The sequence below is a fragment of the Spea bombifrons genome, chromosome 1, assembly GCF_027358695.1.
Source record: "Spea bombifrons isolate aSpeBom1 chromosome 1, aSpeBom1.2.pri, whole genome shotgun sequence".
NCBI lineage: Eukaryota > Metazoa > Chordata > Amphibia > Anura > Pelobatidae > Spea > Spea bombifrons.
In genome coordinates this window covers 52595803-52614249 of record NC_071087.1, presented here as the reverse complement: position 1 = coordinate 52614249, position 18447 = coordinate 52595803, and the positions used below count along the sequence as shown (strand labels likewise).

The 18447-nt window shown below is 40.3% G+C and overlaps 1 protein-coding gene across 5 annotated transcripts in view; it reads right to left on the bottom strand.

Annotated features, from left to right (window-relative positions):
• The window catches only part of FAM13A (family with sequence similarity 13 member A), a 75559-nt gene that overhangs the window by 20224 nt on the left and 36888 nt on the right, over positions 1-18447 (bottom strand). For 3 of the 5 annotated variants that reach the window (XM_053461598.1, XM_053461599.1, XM_053461600.1), the window contains 3 exons: positions 4935-4976; positions 1500-1541; positions 407-589 (listed from right to left, as the gene is read on the bottom strand). In XM_053461598.1, coding sequence (XP_053317573.1) covers positions 407-589; positions 1500-1541; positions 4935-4976 — 267 coding nt within the window. Of the gene's footprint in view, positions 1-406; positions 590-1499; positions 1542-4934; positions 4977-10541; positions 10776-18447 lie in introns of those variants that run through there. The other 2 variants (XM_053461601.1, XM_053461602.1) reach the window with 2 other exon arrangements.

Below are 18447 nucleotides of genomic sequence, written 5' to 3'. Positions count from 1 at the left end.
GAAAAATGTAACGTTTAATGTACACTAGATGGGGAAGTGGATAAAATTAGTTCAACTACCCAAAGCTACTGTTTCTGGATGATGCTGAGGCAGGTTACAGCAAGAACCCCAGGTACTATATTAAGGAACAGAACACAAACACCCCCGGTTTTTGCCAAGTCATTGTGACTATGTGATTATAACGGCAAGCCTTTAACAAAAGTATCTTCCTTAACAAATCGCTCTGTGGTTTACTGTAATGGGGAGCAAAATACACTGAGAGAAGTTACATTTTCACCATTGAGTACGACCAGTGCAACCTTTCACTAACTGCAATGTGTTTCCACGAAATGCCCTTCTCAAAGGGTTAACATCCTAATCATTATAGGTTAGCAAACGCAGCGATGATCCGAAAAGCTTTCCCTACATGTCTCTTGGTTTTTTCCGGGTTTCATCATGTTCTTTCAAATGTCTTCTCCTCTGTCTTGCAGACAGGCTGGTTGAAGGAGATGACGTCCCAGATTCTGAATCTTCTGAACTTTGGCTTCCAGGACCAAGAACGTCAAAGAGATGCTGCTCCACAGCTGTTCGAATGGTCCTCTCCAGAAGTCTGCGGGGCAAAAAAATGATTGAATAACTTGGTTCTGCAACAGACCCACAAATTAATTAGTACAGAGAAAATATGTTATTCTATTGCAGTTTAAAGAAAAACCACTGGCTTATCACCATAGTAACTGATGGAAAAGTCCAATTAGACCATTTTATTGGTTGCTACGGTGACAAGATGACTTTCTAAACCTTGGCCAGATTCACTTTTTATAAGGAACAACTCATTAAGCTGATATCAATGGAGTGCTGGGTTGTCTGTAAATTGAGCCGAAGAGCAAATGAAACAACCCTTTAGCCAACTACATTCTGCGAATGGCCTGTGCCAATATTTTAACTGGATTTTAATAACCAATGGTGAGCATCTATAGTTATACATACACAAATTATAATTATATATCTGTGATAATGTGATTACAAATAATGTTAGAGCAAGAGGTCATAATATAAAACTAGGTGGTCAGAGGCTTTGCTGTAATGTGAGGGGGTTTTACTTTACTGAGAGGGTAGTAGATAAATAAAAATGTCTCCCAGCAGAAGTTGTAGAAGTAAATACCGTGAGAATTGAATTTTAGAATGCATGGAATAGGCATTAAAGCTTTCCTGAATCTAAGACAAGACCAAGGACTGATTATGGTAGACTAGATGGGCCGAATGGTCCTTATCTGTTGCCTAATTCTAGAACTATAAAACCAGCATGAATTAACTTTTTAATTAATATTTATTTTCTAAAATATTGTGTGCAAATATGAGATAAAATGGTGCAAATGATCTCTAAATAGAAATTGAGAGCATGTATTTGTGTCCTATAATTATTGGATACCTCCTAATTTACTGTCGTAGCAAACCCCTAATCTCAGTTATTCTGATATATACACGAAGACACACACACATATACAGGCTTAGAGACTTACTCTCTGCCAGCTGGGACGGTGTTAACTTGAGTCACGTGACCACTGCAGAGGGGACACAAAAGAATAAAGTTGTATTAAGTGACACGGTGCCATCAGACGCGGGACTCCAAAGGACGGCGAAGAGGAAGCCGCTCAGGTTACTTGGAGCCTTCTCCGTTTCAGGAGGTTTGCATCATCTCCAAAAGTGGATTAAAACCTGATCCTCTGTCAGGAAGATTTAATCCCCTGCGCACACACACACACAGACACACACATCCTGCAAACTGTTTTCGTATTCTTCAAGTCATCCCTGTGACGCATTGCATTTAACTGGGGAGAGCAGAGTCCACGCATACTACTACTACTAGAGGAATCTTTAACAAGGTTATACTCCAGCGATAGCAGCCACGGCACACCGGTGGAGATCGGCCTGATCAGCCACGCTGCATCACGCGAGTCTCACACTCGACCCGGATCGGGCCACTTAAGACCAATGGGCACAATGGGAGTTGTAGTTTAAGAGCTGTAGGCAACACAAGGGCGAGTCCATTGCTACCCGGTATACAGTTTCCGAGTTCAGTAAAACGCACAAATTGGCAAACAGTTTCAGTAACCAGCTATCCTTCGGAATGCTGGATAAACTTGCACAAAATAGAAACCACAATAATACAAGGGCATTTTTCCAATTTACACTGACAAGAAATCGTGCGCACAGCCATTCTATGGCAACTATTAAATACACAGAGTTAATTATCCACTAGAGAGGCAATAAGGCCAGCTAACAACGTGGGACATTTTACAGGAGCTGTTTTATTAAGCTTTGGAAAACTACCAGCTCGCTACTGGCTCAGAGACCAAACGCACAAGCCTTCAGTAAAATAGAAAACAGAAAAAAAAGTGAAATTTTAAAAAGGTGGTCTTGTTACCATGGCAACCAATGAAATCCTTCTAACAAGGCCATTGTATTAATCGCCATGGTGACAACACCACTTTTAGATCTTTACATCCAATTTGCTATTTGAACGTGACCAATTAAAAGATCCATCTTCACTTACAAAGCACCGAGCCCGCAGGCTCGAAACACTCTGCGTGCCACCGAATTTATAACGTCACAAGAAACGCATTCCCTTTCAATATCATGCCCAGCTGTTTTAACAACATGCTGTTAAATAGCAAATACCCTCACACTATGTTCCCTCCTGACGTTGTGTGAGGCTTCTTAAGTTTTAGGGCAGTAAAACATCTACCATTCATTGACATGGGGTGGTCAGTTCCAAGTCTACCCAGTGTATGTAACCCCCCCCCCCCAAAAAAAAATCTCCCTTCTCAAAGTAGTTTGAAGCCGAGGGTTGATGGAAAATGCTGACCCAGCTGGGAGATATTTGGACATTTTTTGGCATAAGCCTGCATGAAGTTAAACATTCTCCAAAACATTTACTCATCATCCAACCTTTAGGAAATATAAATTAAAAAACAGTCCCATTTATGTGATTATCCCTAATCAGGATTAATAATTCACAGTAAAATAGTCATAAAAGAAGGCTAACCTGTGTGGGTAGTATGAATAATACCGGGAGTTATGCGCAGTGTTATATAAGTGTTTTTATAGCATTACCACACCCTATGCTTATTACCCACCATAATAAACATATTGGTCAGAAGTCAGTCATCCAATATAGGAAGAACATCAACAGCCTTGGAAACTAGAAAGAACCAGAAGGTTCCATATATCTACTGTAACGTAAACAAAATCATAACATGTGTCCAGTAGTAAAAGTGAATTAAGTTATGTTTAGGTGTCACTAGCTCTGCATTATCGGAAACCTGATGAACCCGGTCTAATATCTGGCCTTTGAAAGGGATTTGGACACAGATATAAAACATAGAAAAAAAATGATGCCATGTAGTTCACATGTTTAGACCAAGTCTAGACAAACTCCATATACCAGACAGTCATTATTATTATTATTATTATCATATGCCTTAATGGCTCCAAAAAGTTTTCTAGAGAGTTCCTGGCTACTTGATTTCAGTTTTGGGGCAAAAGACTCAAGCGCTACTAAGGAAACCTTAAAAATAAATCTACAGGAATGATATAGTGAGGAATTACACCGAAATGTATAATGATGAAAGGCGCTATAGATACTCAGGGCTACGCCGACATCACCGAGGTGCTCTGGTAGAGATTTATTGAGGTAGCTCCCTATTGCACAACCTTTTATTGTCTTTATAAGACACAAGCAGTTACACCAATGCTAACTGCTTCTGAATTTACAACACATGCTGATAAGTCATATACTAAATGTGGTAATAGTCTTCTCTCTACGGCTCCTGTTAGAAAGGGTCATCGTGGAGCAAGAAACTGCAAAGCCAATCACACCACATTCATTGGGACAATCGCACAACTCAGCCGGTCACCAGGGCCACTAACCCAGGACAGCAATGTCATGTTCCGTAACGGGTTCTGCCATATCTTGTGCCTAAGCCAACGCAGCATGAATGTTCCTCAATGCACCCACAATCCATTATCTACTGCTACCATCATTTGGCTAAGGGTATTCTGAGGGTCATACATATGGAAGGACATAGCTCAGAAGTATGTGCAGCTGTCTCAGATATTTCTCTGTTGCCTTTAAGCTCTCATAACAACCAAACGTTCTGGTCAAATAAAGTGACGTGAACAGTTGTTATATAACTTTTGGCTCTCCTATGCCAGCAACTATGACACAAACAAGAGAGAATGCATTTTTCACACCATACCTCCTAGAACACACGATCCATATCTCATGCTGACTGGCAGCTGTCTTTGCTAGAAGTTGGGTTATGTGCATTGCAAAGGTTACGGACCGTGCAGTGCTTGGTCCAAAAAAACAGGCTCGAGCATATTAAGGATCTTGGCAGATGCGTTAGGAGACTACATGAGATCAGCATTTAAAAACATATGCTCAGGCTCACTAGTCCATCAGGCGTTTACCCTGTGCATCCTATATCCAGACCAAGCCAGGCTGGAGACAGGGAACAGCAATTCATACACCACCACCAAATCTGATGGGTCTGGTCTACACCTTACAGTTTACATTAAATATGTTGACAGCGTTCATTGTTCCTGTATATCTTTCTAAACATCACAACTTTCTTCCTGTGTTCAACACACTAGGGATTCGAAACTTTAGCCCAGTAACGATGAACAAGGTGCCACCCCACTAGAAAAATAATCTTTAATGCTACGGCACAACGCTTTTTAAAGGGATGTTTCACGCAGAGGAGATAGGTAGCGTTCATGCAATAACAAGCTCACATTAACAGATTTCCTCAAATATTTCATCTTTTTTTTTGTTGTGAAAAGTAAATAAACATTCTAAATAACATTCTTTAACTGGGAAAAAGTAATTCTCCCAATATCCATTAACTCTGAAATAGTTTTTTGTATGAAACGGAAAATACAAAAAGCAATACCTCATGTAGAAGGGGGACATCGGCCGTTCATCTTCTTGGGAGCTGTAAAATAAAGAAATACATGTAATTAATAAATATAAGTTATATTGCTTTAGGTTCCAAGATAAAACATACAGTTCAAGAAATGTTAACCTTGTACACCGGGAAAACAAAAAGGTGCCCATTAATAAACAACACATGATTTTCTGACAAGAGTAATAATAAGATCAGAGTGACAATGAGCAAAAAAGAGCAAAAGATTAAAATTTACAACACCCTCCAAAGACTCAGGATGCCACCTACTGGTAAAAGGAGCAGGCACGCGGAGAGTCACAACTACAAAGCCGGCCAAGCTCAAGAAGGGGACTTATTTAGCTAGAGAGTTAGGGGGGTGAAGTTGCTCTATGAACACAACAACCCACACACGTGGTTAGTCAGATTCAGATATCTAGGTGGCTATTAGAATTATACATGTATAATATTCTATAGATTATTCTTTCAGAACTTTAGGAAACCAACAAACATACATCCTTAAAAGTGGAACTAAGAGATCCAGTCAATAGTCTTTTCATTGCTAAATCAGTACTAATGACCGATAACAGTATGTCGTATCAATCCAGAAGCGTTACCTTTCCAACCAAGCTGCCTATATAAAATTAAGTCTCGATACAAATGTCTAGAGACAAAAACGATGCAAAGTATATTGATATACTGTATCCCCATTTCAAAAGCAAAGACAAAGTGTACTAACAGTGCGTAAGGTGGCAGGAGAACCAAAGGTCGTTGCCAAGAGCAACCTTTCACTGATGGTCCAATAGTTGGGGCACAGGAACAAAAAGATAAACCTTATCAGCCAATTAATTGCAGAGTTTTCAAACACAAAGTCCAAGTTATCATGTTATAAAAACTATGTTATGAATTCAAATGGTGCCAACAGAGTTGGTCTTGGATCCAGAAGATTAGATGAGATGAGATTCATGCCATCTACAAGATATCTTCTAACAAATGGACATTGTCCCCAGCTTTGTATTCATAAAATTGACTAAATAGGACTCCATGACCTCAGCTAGTAATCACTTGCCTTGATAAGGGTCTCGCAATATCTTCTTTTTCGGTTCAGACTCATTCAGGCAAGTTGAAGAACCAGGGACGTTTGCCAAGGTCAGAAGGAATCTAATCATAGTTTACCGTTATCCACTGTATATGAACAGACGCAGAACGCTTTACTGACATCGCAACAGAGGTAGGGTCCCATTTATAGTAACGACCCACACATTAATATATTAATTGATGTAGTATATCAGATATTTAACCATCGCTAAGATAGTCCTAACAGGAACATGGCAAAAAAATTACGGACATATGGCTGAAAATGTGTTTTCCTGGCCGTGGTTTATAATGTCTTATCCATCAGTGACATACACATACTCGTACGCATGCCTGTACTTCTCATATTTTTCATTACATCATTAGGCATGAATCCTAGAACACTTCGGTAAATGCCCATCCTTCAACAAGCTGGAAGAGGGGCATTGCAGCTGGCACCGTTCTTGTTTTCTGCCCAGAGGCAAAGTACTAGCACAGTGTACACATTGTTCAGCCTCGCCCCACAACCAAGCGAAAGATATGTTACTGGGTCAGAGTCTGCAACAAGATGACATCAGACACATCTTTACATAGACAAAACATATCAGCGGGGATGCACAGTAATTCCACGTGCACAAAGAGATGGGCTACCAACGAATAAAGCTTTAGAGATGGCCAACTCATATCAATTACGAGTAACGCTGTTGAGTTTCAACGGTAGAGTAAAGCAGTTATGGACTACAGAACTATGGATACACGAAATCTATTAGTACTGTTTGTTTAAAAAAAAAAAAAATACCAACTTAATTTATAAATTCATTTATTGGGGGATATGTGGGACATGGTATATCTGCCTTACATCATAATGCTGGGGAGGGGGCTTTATGTCGTACACCGCGTTCCACCGTAATAACGGACTATGCTGCAGATGGGTTTCACACCTCAGCTCCATTTTTCCACTGTTCACTTGACTTTGGCATTCCACTACTACACCATTCAGGCTTCTTCATCACGATCCTGCCATCTGATCTTTCCTGTAGTACATTACACCACTTGATGGGGCGCCTAGGCTTTAATGTTGGATTTGCATACTACTGGTGCAGTGATTGATAGGCACATTTGGTACGCCTTCCATACCTGTTCTATTCCTGATGGAAGACACAGGGCTCGCATAGTAACCGGCCTAAATTTACACACGATACAACGTATCACGGCTGGGTGTAGACTAGCCACGCACACAAAAAACATTAGAAAGAAAACAGTAACTTTTCAAGCAGTAGATACGGGGGTTTGTATTACTTTATCAGTAAATGGACTTTATCAGGCTCATAGAGATGTAGGAGAGACATGTCTGACCAAGAACATCAGCCGGTAGGAAATAACTGGAACGTGTGCTTGCTTTTTATTACCTCCAGATGAATCAAACCATCAAATAAGGAAACAGACGAGATAGTTTAATACAACGCTTGGTAAAGTTATATAATGGGCGTTACATAAGCATGTCATCTTGCGTCTGTCAGCAATGTTGGCTAAATGTTTATTTCCTTTAGATGTCAGGGGTATGTGTTCCTGAATAACGCAACCGCACAGCCCACATTCCCAGTCAACAGGCATCGGCGAGTGCAGCGACAACAGGACTAACCGATTACAGCAGCTGCTCAAGTCAACAGACAAACAAACAGGAGCAAGAAAACAAAATAACTCGTCGCCGATCCGGGAATCAAAGCTGACGGAGCTCTCAAAAACACAATTTCTTCTACTCAACCCCTACTATGGAAACATCTAAAACGACACAAACTGCTTCACTTACAATAATTGATCTTCTGGATCACATAACGAAATACCGAACCACACAAACAGTTGAAACTATATAAGCTCGACATGAAAAACATCCGTCATGGGAAAATAAGCTACTTGCACAAAACATATTGTAAGAGCCTGCCCAACCGAGTTTGTTCTAGAAGTATTTATAGACCATGTCCACCACCTATGTACACAATAGCAAAGTAAACCCTTTTCCCAAGCAAAACAGCCTCTGTTATACACAGATGACCTGACTAGGTTCTGGGCTTCATCTGTAGATGTAAGCGGAACTTTAAGCAACTAAATATCAATTTGGTACACAGTCTTTGGCACGTCAATAAATTGATTTCCTTTCACGTAGCATTGAGCGTGTTTTGTTCCTTCGATCTTGATCAATAAACCCAGGAATATCTTGGAGTAGCTGAACTTCAGAGACCACTGTCTGGATCTACAAAAGCAATTTGTGCAAAATTCTAATCTAGTTCTAAAACTAGAACTATACGGAAGAAAAATGTTATTTTACCTGCCTGCTCGCTCACGGGAACTTCACAGTCAGGATCATGAAGGCTTTTCCACTAGATAATGTGGTAGTAATTGCTACGGCTCTTAAAGGAACCTTGCCTCTGCGGTTGTAGGGGCTCCATCCCCTTTACAATTAAGCACAAATGTTTATGGCTCACCTATTAAAAAGGCCTCACCTTCAAGAATTTGAAAACAATAGCCCAAGAACCAGGAGTGCCATCACACTTATCTCATCCCAATGGAAAGCATTATGTGTACATAGATGTAAAGTACACAACGGAAATTCCTAGGATATCCTAAAGTGACTCACTGATAAAATAGTCATCAATAAGTTCAGCTGACCAACTCTAAAAGACCTTTGGTAAACAGGCTTGATTAAGATTTTGGTGCAACCCCCCCCCCAAAAAAAAATATTTAGGATCACATATAAAGCAGTGGTATCACTGATGTCGAGTTATAAAAGCTGGAAATTCATTGAAAAAAAATATTTTCTAAATTAATTTTTATTATTGCTTTGCAAGCACAAATGTAGGCAATGCTAAAATAACTAATAATAATTTAATGTTCTATAGCATAACATTCATTTACTAGTCAGGGCCAAGCAAAAACTACTGCTTAATGTGGGCAAAGGGAATGAAATGAGATCAGGGACAGGCCCCCCGTAACAAAATACTGAAACGATTCTAGCCTACAGGGAGAATTACTAGTCACTGTGTAGCCTGCCACTAAAGGTGTGATGAGTAGCACAGGCGATGGTGCCCTCCCTCAGAGCACAAAATCCAGGTGTGCTACGAGTAAAAACCGAAAATGGTGTAAAGCAGCTTATCAGTCCTGGCGCATCAGCCATCAAATGCCTTATATTGCATACGATAGAGGAGTGTTCTCTCTTCGCCAACAAATATCTTACTATTGCCATACCAGGCTGAAATGTAATGTTTGCATTTATAGGTAGAATTTAAAAAAAAAAAAGGGTAAAACTGATGTATTAATAGAACAGTGAGGAATCTTTTCCATTTCATTGGTAGCAATGACTATCACCATGGCAACCAATGGATTGGTCCAAGCTTCCAGAACATTCCGTGGGTTGCTATGGTGATAAAGGCACTTTTAAAACTTTGTCTTAGAATGACTTTTATCGCATACATAACCGCTGGAAAAAGCTGCTCAGTGCAGCCCATATTGCTGTTCTACGCGTGACTGTGTGCAGTAAAGGTTCTAGGTTTTCAGGGGTGTGCCGGGGTCTTTAACATGATCTTTGAACCTAATCAGATATACTGTATATATTAGTGATCACGGCATGTACGGGTTAATTGCTTGGTTTAAAAACAAATTTTAGCATGGTCACACACACATTTATATATATACACACATTTTTTTTTGTTTTGAATGTATTTATTTATTTCAGTTCACCACAGCAAGAAAACAACTGGGAGTGCTCCGACTTTCTATATTTATATATTAGATCACCCTCTGACAGCAAATATACCGCTGAGCACTCAAACACAGATACCAGCCGCAACATTAGCACAATATTGTTTATTAAATATATTAAGTATGTTAATATTAAAGTATTCCTTAAATCAGGGCTATTGCGAACGGTCCTGCTCCTTTTTGCAACTGCATGCAGGGACGTAAACAAGCGATGACATAAGGGGGGTAAATGGCAGGGTTTTCCAGGCTTGCCGCGCAGCAGAGCGGCCCTCTGCACCTGCCTGCGTGAATCTAAAAACATCCAGGAGCCAAAAAGCAGAAGACCCGTAACACATTTTATAGCGTGCGGGGCCTTCAGGCGAATCTGGCTCTGCTCCTGTACGAGATGTTTACCAAGTACCGCAGCGAAGGGCATCTCAAGATGGAGAAATCAGGCACTTTGAGAATATATAAACATAGTGCTGCACACAGGGCATTCGGCAGCCAGACAATGACTCATCTAATGTGAGAATGCTGCATCAACCGCCTCCTACTAGATTCCAGCTTTCCTTGTACTCTCATTTACAGCTGGGCAACAAAAGGCCAACACAAAAATGCATAGGCAACACAAGCAAACAAGTCAGCCAAGCCATGCCCCAGGGGCCACAAGATCTCACTGGCTCTGGACTTAGTACTAATATATATATATATATATATATATGTACATATATAAACACATACACACACACACACATACATACATATTTATATATGCATACATACAGTGTATGCATATAAATGTATTACCTTTGCAGAGACATGAGTTCACAGGCCATCCCAGTGTGATGATCCCAGTGTCTCGGTTTCTCCAGCAGCTCTCCTTAAAGCAGCCGCGTCACGCAGTAGGAGCAGATGCAGAAACACGCGTGATGCACAACGGCGACAGGTTTGGGATGAAGACAGCCTGTTAAATGACACTCCCCTCTCCTAGCTGCCGGGTTATTACCGCCGCCGCTGGTCTCTCTGACCTCTCTCACCCCTCCTCTCCCGTACATGCCCCAGCAGCACCCTGCACTCAATCCTCAGCCGTCAGGCCGCGCGATCCCCGCCCTCAGGTCTACTGTCACTCTTGCGGCGCTGGCCCAATCACTGCGGCGCTGGCCAAAGGAATGTGGGAGGAGCTTCACCCACTCAGGAAAATGAGGAAACACGGCCTAGTCACATCAGGCACGGCGCTTGGCAGGCCCCGCCCCTCGGCAGCGCAAACCGCTGCGTTGCTCGGGGCACGTAGTGTCTTCTCGCTGCATGTTTACACAGACAGACAGGCAGAGCTCACACACGCCACGCGCGTAACACTACTCTCATAAACGTGACAGAAAAGCAACAGTGGGAAGGATATCTGAACACAAGAAGCTCAATGAGCTACTTTGTTTCCATTACTCCTTCTTTAGCATACAGCACACCATCCCTAAACAGTCTGACACACATAGACACCAGTGGGACAATGGGAAGTAATAAGCATGTCCGGTATTGCTGTTCATTTCCTGGACAGGGGATATTCCAACTCAAAACTACACACCTGGCAACTGTAACTGTAAAACAGACATAGAGCTGTACCGTGTGTATGACAGATCTGGTATTATGCTGCCTTTATTGGCTAACTGGACAATAATAGATGGCAAGCTTTTGAGACTACATTGGTCTCTCTCTACTCAGCGGTCTACTTACCTTTGCCCCCTTGGTGCCCTCTCCGGCCACCATCTCAGCAGCACCTCTTATCTCCCCTGTAACCGGCCCGCTGAGCAGCAATACTCTGGTAGGTCTTATCACCCAAGTGGGCGATCTGCCCCCCCCAATTTTGCAGAAAATGGGCAGGATACATCACTATCTCTACGAGGAAGCAACTAAATAGTCCCGAAAGCTTGCAATCTGTTAAACTTGAGTTAGCCACAAAATGAATCATCTTAACAAACTTTGCTCTGCACAATAGTAACATTAATAAAACTTGAGGGTTTTTTTTCTTTCTAATCTTATTACTTGCTTATTTCCACTTTTGTCATTGTCCCTCTTTTTCATGACCTTGATCTTTTCTCTGTTGCGCGCAACAATCTCTTAATCTAAACAGCAGCGCGATAGATCTTTCTGTGCTTGTTTATACGGGAAAGCCAGTCCAACTTGAAACAGTTGTCTTTTCATTGGCACTACGTTCCAAAATATGTTGGCTCCTTATCAAATACTTATATAGAATGTTAGCTATTATGGTGACGGCGTGTACAAAACAAAAGCCGCCATGATGACCAACCTGTTGATCACACTTTAACTCACATTTTAACATTACAAGTTTAACATTAACACAATACATTTTTGCTTATACCTAAAAACGTTAATATTCAACAGTAAAATTATTTTTTATTGCACATTCAAGATCAACATTATACCCTCTAGATTGTAAGCTTGTTTGAGCGGGGCCACTCTTAACTCTTGTTTCTGTAAGTCAAATTGTTATGTTATATACTGCTTTTTATGTCCTGTTTACCCATTGTACAACACTACGGAATATGATGGCGCTCTATAAAATAATAATACCATTCATATATATTGCATTTTTTTTTTACATGTATAAACATAAATGAAACAGCTAGGTCTACTGGAGCAACATAAACTTATTCAAAATATACTTTATAGAATAAATAGATCTAGATTTTTTTTGTAAATAAAATAAACGTTTCGTAAACATATACAAAGTAAAATAAATGATAAAAGACTTGTTAAGGATAATGTTAGAAATAGCGCCTTCAATACTTACCCTGTATTTCAACTTTGCTACGGGACAAAACATTCAAGAGATTTGAATCGATAATGCAATCACTCCATATGAGTGGTCCATGAAATGTTGTAACGGGGCCTCACCGAATGTGCGGGTTTTAGGATCTCCTCGCGGTAATGCAGGTGGGCTACAACAAGTACCGCTATTATTGTTGGCGAGGCCTGAGAACCTACTTAGAAATTGCTTGTACACCTTGTATTCTGGCCATGTTCCAACATATGCTGACTATTGCATCTGGATCAGCCTGGCTTACTCTGGGCTACCCTCACAACCTGAAAACTGGATCAGCCGGTACTACAACCAAAGTGCCTGGACATTCAGGTTGTTGTCTACCAAGTACTTAATGAATGAAGGTTCCAGGAAGAACACCACAGACAACGATCATTCAAATTATCTCAGTACATGTCAAATCTGTAAACCTCTAAGTAGCCGTTTATTTCTATTTCCTCTGTGATTGTAACAGAAAGACTACTTACCGGTAGACACAGCGCTAAAATGTGAACATAACATTGCTAAAATCTACAGCCATTTGTAACCTTTTTTTCTTTAAGGTATATTTCTTAACACTGGGACTTAAACTTGTTTACCTCAGACAAAACGTTTGAGGCGCTTTCTAGCATGTTAAACAAATCAGACAAAAAATCTGGATGAGATTAAAGAATTATTTCTAAAATGGGATTGGGCATTCAACGAAGCTAGGAATGATATCTAATGCATTTGGATACAAAAGCGTTCAATTCATCAGAGTAGGTGGAACAGCACCTTTAACAAAAGCTTGACACGGGACATTGTTCAATACAAACACGTGTGTTTTGTTCTAATTGTTTTTTTAGAACATACTGTATGTTAAATAAATAAAAACGCTTTGTTTCACGGTGAACAAATCACCACAGTGCTAGAATATAGTACATGGTTTCTTCCCAACAGTGGTTGGTGTTTTGTGTGGGTTTGCGGCGTTTGGCTTGTGATTCCTGAAGAGACTGTCTTCTGAAACTGCTTACTGTCACTTCATTCCAGAGAGGCCATAGCTCTCAGTAAGCTGTTCCAGCATTTCCACAGCACCCAGTCATGTTCCCGGACATGATATATAGCAGGACAACTACATATTCCTGACATAACCTCCAGTACATTTTCAATAGTACATTTATTTTTGGGACTGTAGCTCATCTTACGTTAAACTCCATTTACAGTAAACAAAATGGCCTCTCGGCGGTAATGCTGTTTTATTTTTAACAATAAATTAACATCTTTCAAACCAACAAGAGCCATGATTACTGTATGACAGCATACAAGCCAAGGTAAGACAGTATTAGGGCCATTAGTTCCATGGGGCAAGAGGTGGGATTCGTATTAATATATATATATATATATATATATATATATATATATATATATATATATATATATATATATATATATATAGGGGGTCAAACAAAAAATACCCACTATGGGCTTTACAAGTAGGCTGGGGGTAATATTTATTGAGATTCAAATGGTGCCCAATACTCATGCTTAGGTTTATTTACAAGTGGCCACTGCATTCCAGGTATTGTCCAACTGGCAAAACATGCCACTGACATACTGTACATGTATTTGCTCAAAAAATGTAGTTTTGTTGCATGATTTAAGCCAATATAAGCCAAGTTGATCTGGTCAGAACTAGTTATATAAAGCCTCAGGAATGTAGAAAAGAATGAAGCATGAAGGATGTAGGTAAAAGTTCTAATGAAAAAAAGATTTTTATTTTAATCATTTAAAATGTGCTAAACATATGAGTCAATATCCTTTGCACTGATAACATGTGACTATTGCTTGCCGATTTCTCTATGCCGCATCATTAATTATGTTTAACCCCTTAACGACAATCCCCGTACATGTACGGGGTTGCCGTGCAACGGGTTAACGACAATGCCCGTACATGTACGGGCTGCCGTTAAATAGCTGCATTGCCGCGATCGCGGCGTTTTCGCCGCGATCGGCGGCTTTGCAGCATCCACGGAAGCCTCCCAAGTGAGGCTGACCGTGGATCCGGGGAGGGCAGCCCTTGGCAGCCCTCCCCGGAAGAAAAATGACCGCCGCCGCACCGATCATGAAAGATCGCGGCGGCGCCCGGCTAAAACTGCTTAGGAAGCGAACTGAATCGCTTCCTAAGCCTAAATGGTGTTACTGACATGCCTCGATATCGAGGCATGCCAGCAACACTACCCCCCTACCCCGATCACCTTGTGATTGCTCCGAAGAGCAACCACAAGTGCCATCCTGTAAATGACGTTGCCGTCATTCACAGGATGGCTTCAACAATAGATTTGAGTTCATAGAGGGTCTATCCAGACCCTCTTGTGAACTCTCGAGCTCCTCCTGCAGGTTGAATGCAGGTACTGCATCCAACCATGCAAGGTAAATGGAGCCCAGCTCACTAATGAGTGATTAGTAAAAAAAAAAAAAAAAAAATTTAAATTTTTTTTTAAAAAAAATAAAAATAATATGGTAACATATAAAAATCCCCACTGTGACCAAAAAAAAAAAAAAAAAATGAATAAGCAAGTCCTAAAATTCTTTATCTTTACAAAAATTCCAGCATGGAAAGAGTTAAAATATTGGCATTACAAATGCCCATAGGGTGTCTCGTATTAAAAAATGCATGAGTGGATGGGATAAATTGAATTGGCCGGGTTCAAAGGTGTCCCAAATATGGGACATGGGGGCAGTAGGATCAGATGTCTAAATGGCCAAAAAATACACACCTCACAAAGGCGGCCTTTTACCTCCCAAATAACCCAACAAACCCATGCATGGGGGGTATCACTGCGCTCAGGAGATGGTACTGAACACATATTGGGGTGTTGTTTGACACGGACATATACCAGGAGCGATAAATTTATACCTGAAGTACAACGTGTGTGAAAAAAATACAAAAAAATGTACTACCATAAAGTTTCACAAAGGCTGGTGGTAAAATTAGTGCATGGAAAGGGTTAAATTACCAGCATGTGAAATACCTTGGGGTGTCTAGTTTTTAAAAATATATGACTTGATGGGGTAAATTTCATTGGCCGGCTTCAAAGATACCCGAAATGGCACATGGGGGGAAGAATTACCAGATTTGGAAAAAAAGGTTTTGAAATAGCAAAACTCTACCTGTACTTATTGCCCCATAACGTGCAGAAAAAAGCAAAAAAACATAAAAACATTGGGTATTTCTAAACTCAGGACAAATAGTAGAATCTATTTAGCAGGTTTTTTCATTCGTTTTTGCAGATGAGTAAAAGTTTTTTGTTTTAAAAAGTGAGAAAAAGTAATTTTTTAACAAAAAATCCCCATATTTTATCATTTTTTTATAGTAAATTAGATGATATGATAAAATTAATGGTATCTAAAGAAAGCCCTGTTTGTCCTGAAAAAAACAATATATAATATGTGTGAGAGCACGAAATGAGAAAGAAGAAAATCCCAGCTAAACAGTAACACCGAAAAACGTTAAAAGAGCCGTTGTCCCACAATATACTACGAGTAAAAACCCCTATTGTCCTTAAGGGGTTAATGTGACAAGTTTCAGAATGTTCTAGAATGTGAAATGAGAACAAAGTGCACGGGGAGATAAATGTTTTCATTGTGTACAGTAAAGCCCATAGGAGCAGGTGCTTCACAATCCCAACACACAGCTAATTAATTTATTAGCCTGGGAAACACCTAGGAATGTATTATTTGTTATTCATTCACTTAGGTCACGGGACCTCTTTCATCGAAGGAAACTGGTTACACAAAATTCTAATCACAATTCACACCTTACTTTATTTCTAGACTGGAAGCTCCTTCTGACCCAACATACAGTGCTTCAGACTATGATGGTGCTATATACATCTTGAGTAATAATATAGGCAAAATATGCGCGCTGTCTATATACCCAATTAATGTGTTGCACGCAATATGTAAAGAGGTGGGGGATTGTAAACAAGGCTGTCGGAAGGTACACAGAAATGTGACAGGTGTATCAGGAGCCAGAGATAAATACGCTATCTAATTTGAGAGATGCCAGAGAGAGAGAAAGAGACAGACAAGAAACCAGCTGATTCTGGAAGGGTCTAGGACAGTACGTGTGTTCTGCCCTCCTCAATATGCAGCTGTCCATCATAGTTTGTGATACAGCCTTTCACATGGTACTCAAAACAGCCAGAACAACAACAATCACACTCCAAGGGTCTCTATATACTTGTTGTAATAGCTGTATCTTTGTATTATTATTATTTATTGTTTTACATATCGCCATCAGATTCTGCAGGGCCGTACAAAGGGTAGACAGGGCATAACAATCAGTATATAACATAAGCATACCTGGGAACTCTCCGAGATTGCCGGGTGAGCGCTGCTCCTCCGGTTCTCCGGGTAAAGACCCGAATCCTCTGGGTCGCGGAAGAGAGGTCTTGACACGCCCCGCTCCCCGCCCATTTTTCCCTTTACATGGGGGTGTTCCCCCCGAAGTCAGCGGGACCACCCACCGACGTCAGTGTGCAGTCCTGCCTGCGTCCCGCAAGGGAAGGCTCCGGATAGCCGGAGCCGAGAAGTCCCCAGAAATGACAGTTGAGGTGATTTATATTTTTTATTGCTAGTAGAATATGCTTTTAAACAATATCAACACTTTCAAAAAGTGACCATTTCTTTTTAATAACCAGTAAATGCAATTATATATTTAATTACCCAAAAAATCCCATCTTTCCCAAACCAATATTAAAAAAAAAAAAGTAATTAACTAAATTCTTAGAACTTTGCTGAATCATAAGGCGCGATGTGCTTGTTGTGAATCATTTAACAAATGATTATGTAATAAGCATGCAATGACATAGTAACAAAGTATTTTGTTACTATGGGAACAATGAGAGTCATTAACGCTCACGACACCTCCGGTGTTAGCGGACGCCCCATACAATGGTTTACAAAAAAAAACCTGCATGTTTTGTTGCTGTTTATGTATGTGATAGTGTTATATAGTGGGGTGCTAACAAATATAAATGACTGGTCTGATTTTCTCTTTAAAAGGGAAGCTCCAGTACCCCAAGCAGCCCCACCAATGAAGAATTCCAAATGAAGTATGTTGTAACACATATTCTTTATATAAAGGATAAAGCAGCCTAGTGCTTTCTATGCATGTGAGCGTCTCATTAGACCCCTGTAACTCGTCCTTCTAAACAAGAGTTGTGTTTGCCCTGGGGGCAGGGAAAGTGGCAAATGGATAGTGGGGATTCTGCTGATGGCTGGAGCATCCCTATAAAGATTCATTGAGCTGGAATGAGATTATACAGAGACCACATAATCCTTACTTGAGGCTACGTTTGAAATATACTACGGCCTTTCTTTACTGAAGCTTCAGCAGAAAAGCTGGGGCTGGACACAAATATGCAATACTGGGGATCAACACCCATAGAAATGAATACAAAACACAAGGCTGAAATTAGGAAGCAATATCTGCTATGCATTACTTGGTCATTTTCACATGATGGTAAAGCTGTACTACTTTTCTCAATCGTTTCGCTTGAGGGATGCTCATAGTGTGGGTGTTTCTCATCTTGATATAATTCAGCCTTAAGAAAGTGTGAATGTCAATGAAAATTACCAAATAAATTCATCTACTGCCTTACTGGTTCAGTGAGAGAATGATCTGCCGTAACATTCTGTTGGAGAAAATCCCAAATGTCATTTTGTCTGGCATCTGTTGTCATAAATATCCAATTATAAGAACGGCTATATTTTCATTTCCAAGAATTCTACATTTTAATGTTCTCTATAAGGTATATAAAAGGATATAAAATTTTCTCAAAGTTTGGTGGCACTTTCCCATGAATGATATCCTCTTTGTGTTGTATTCACGAGCCATTATTTTGTTAAGATAAT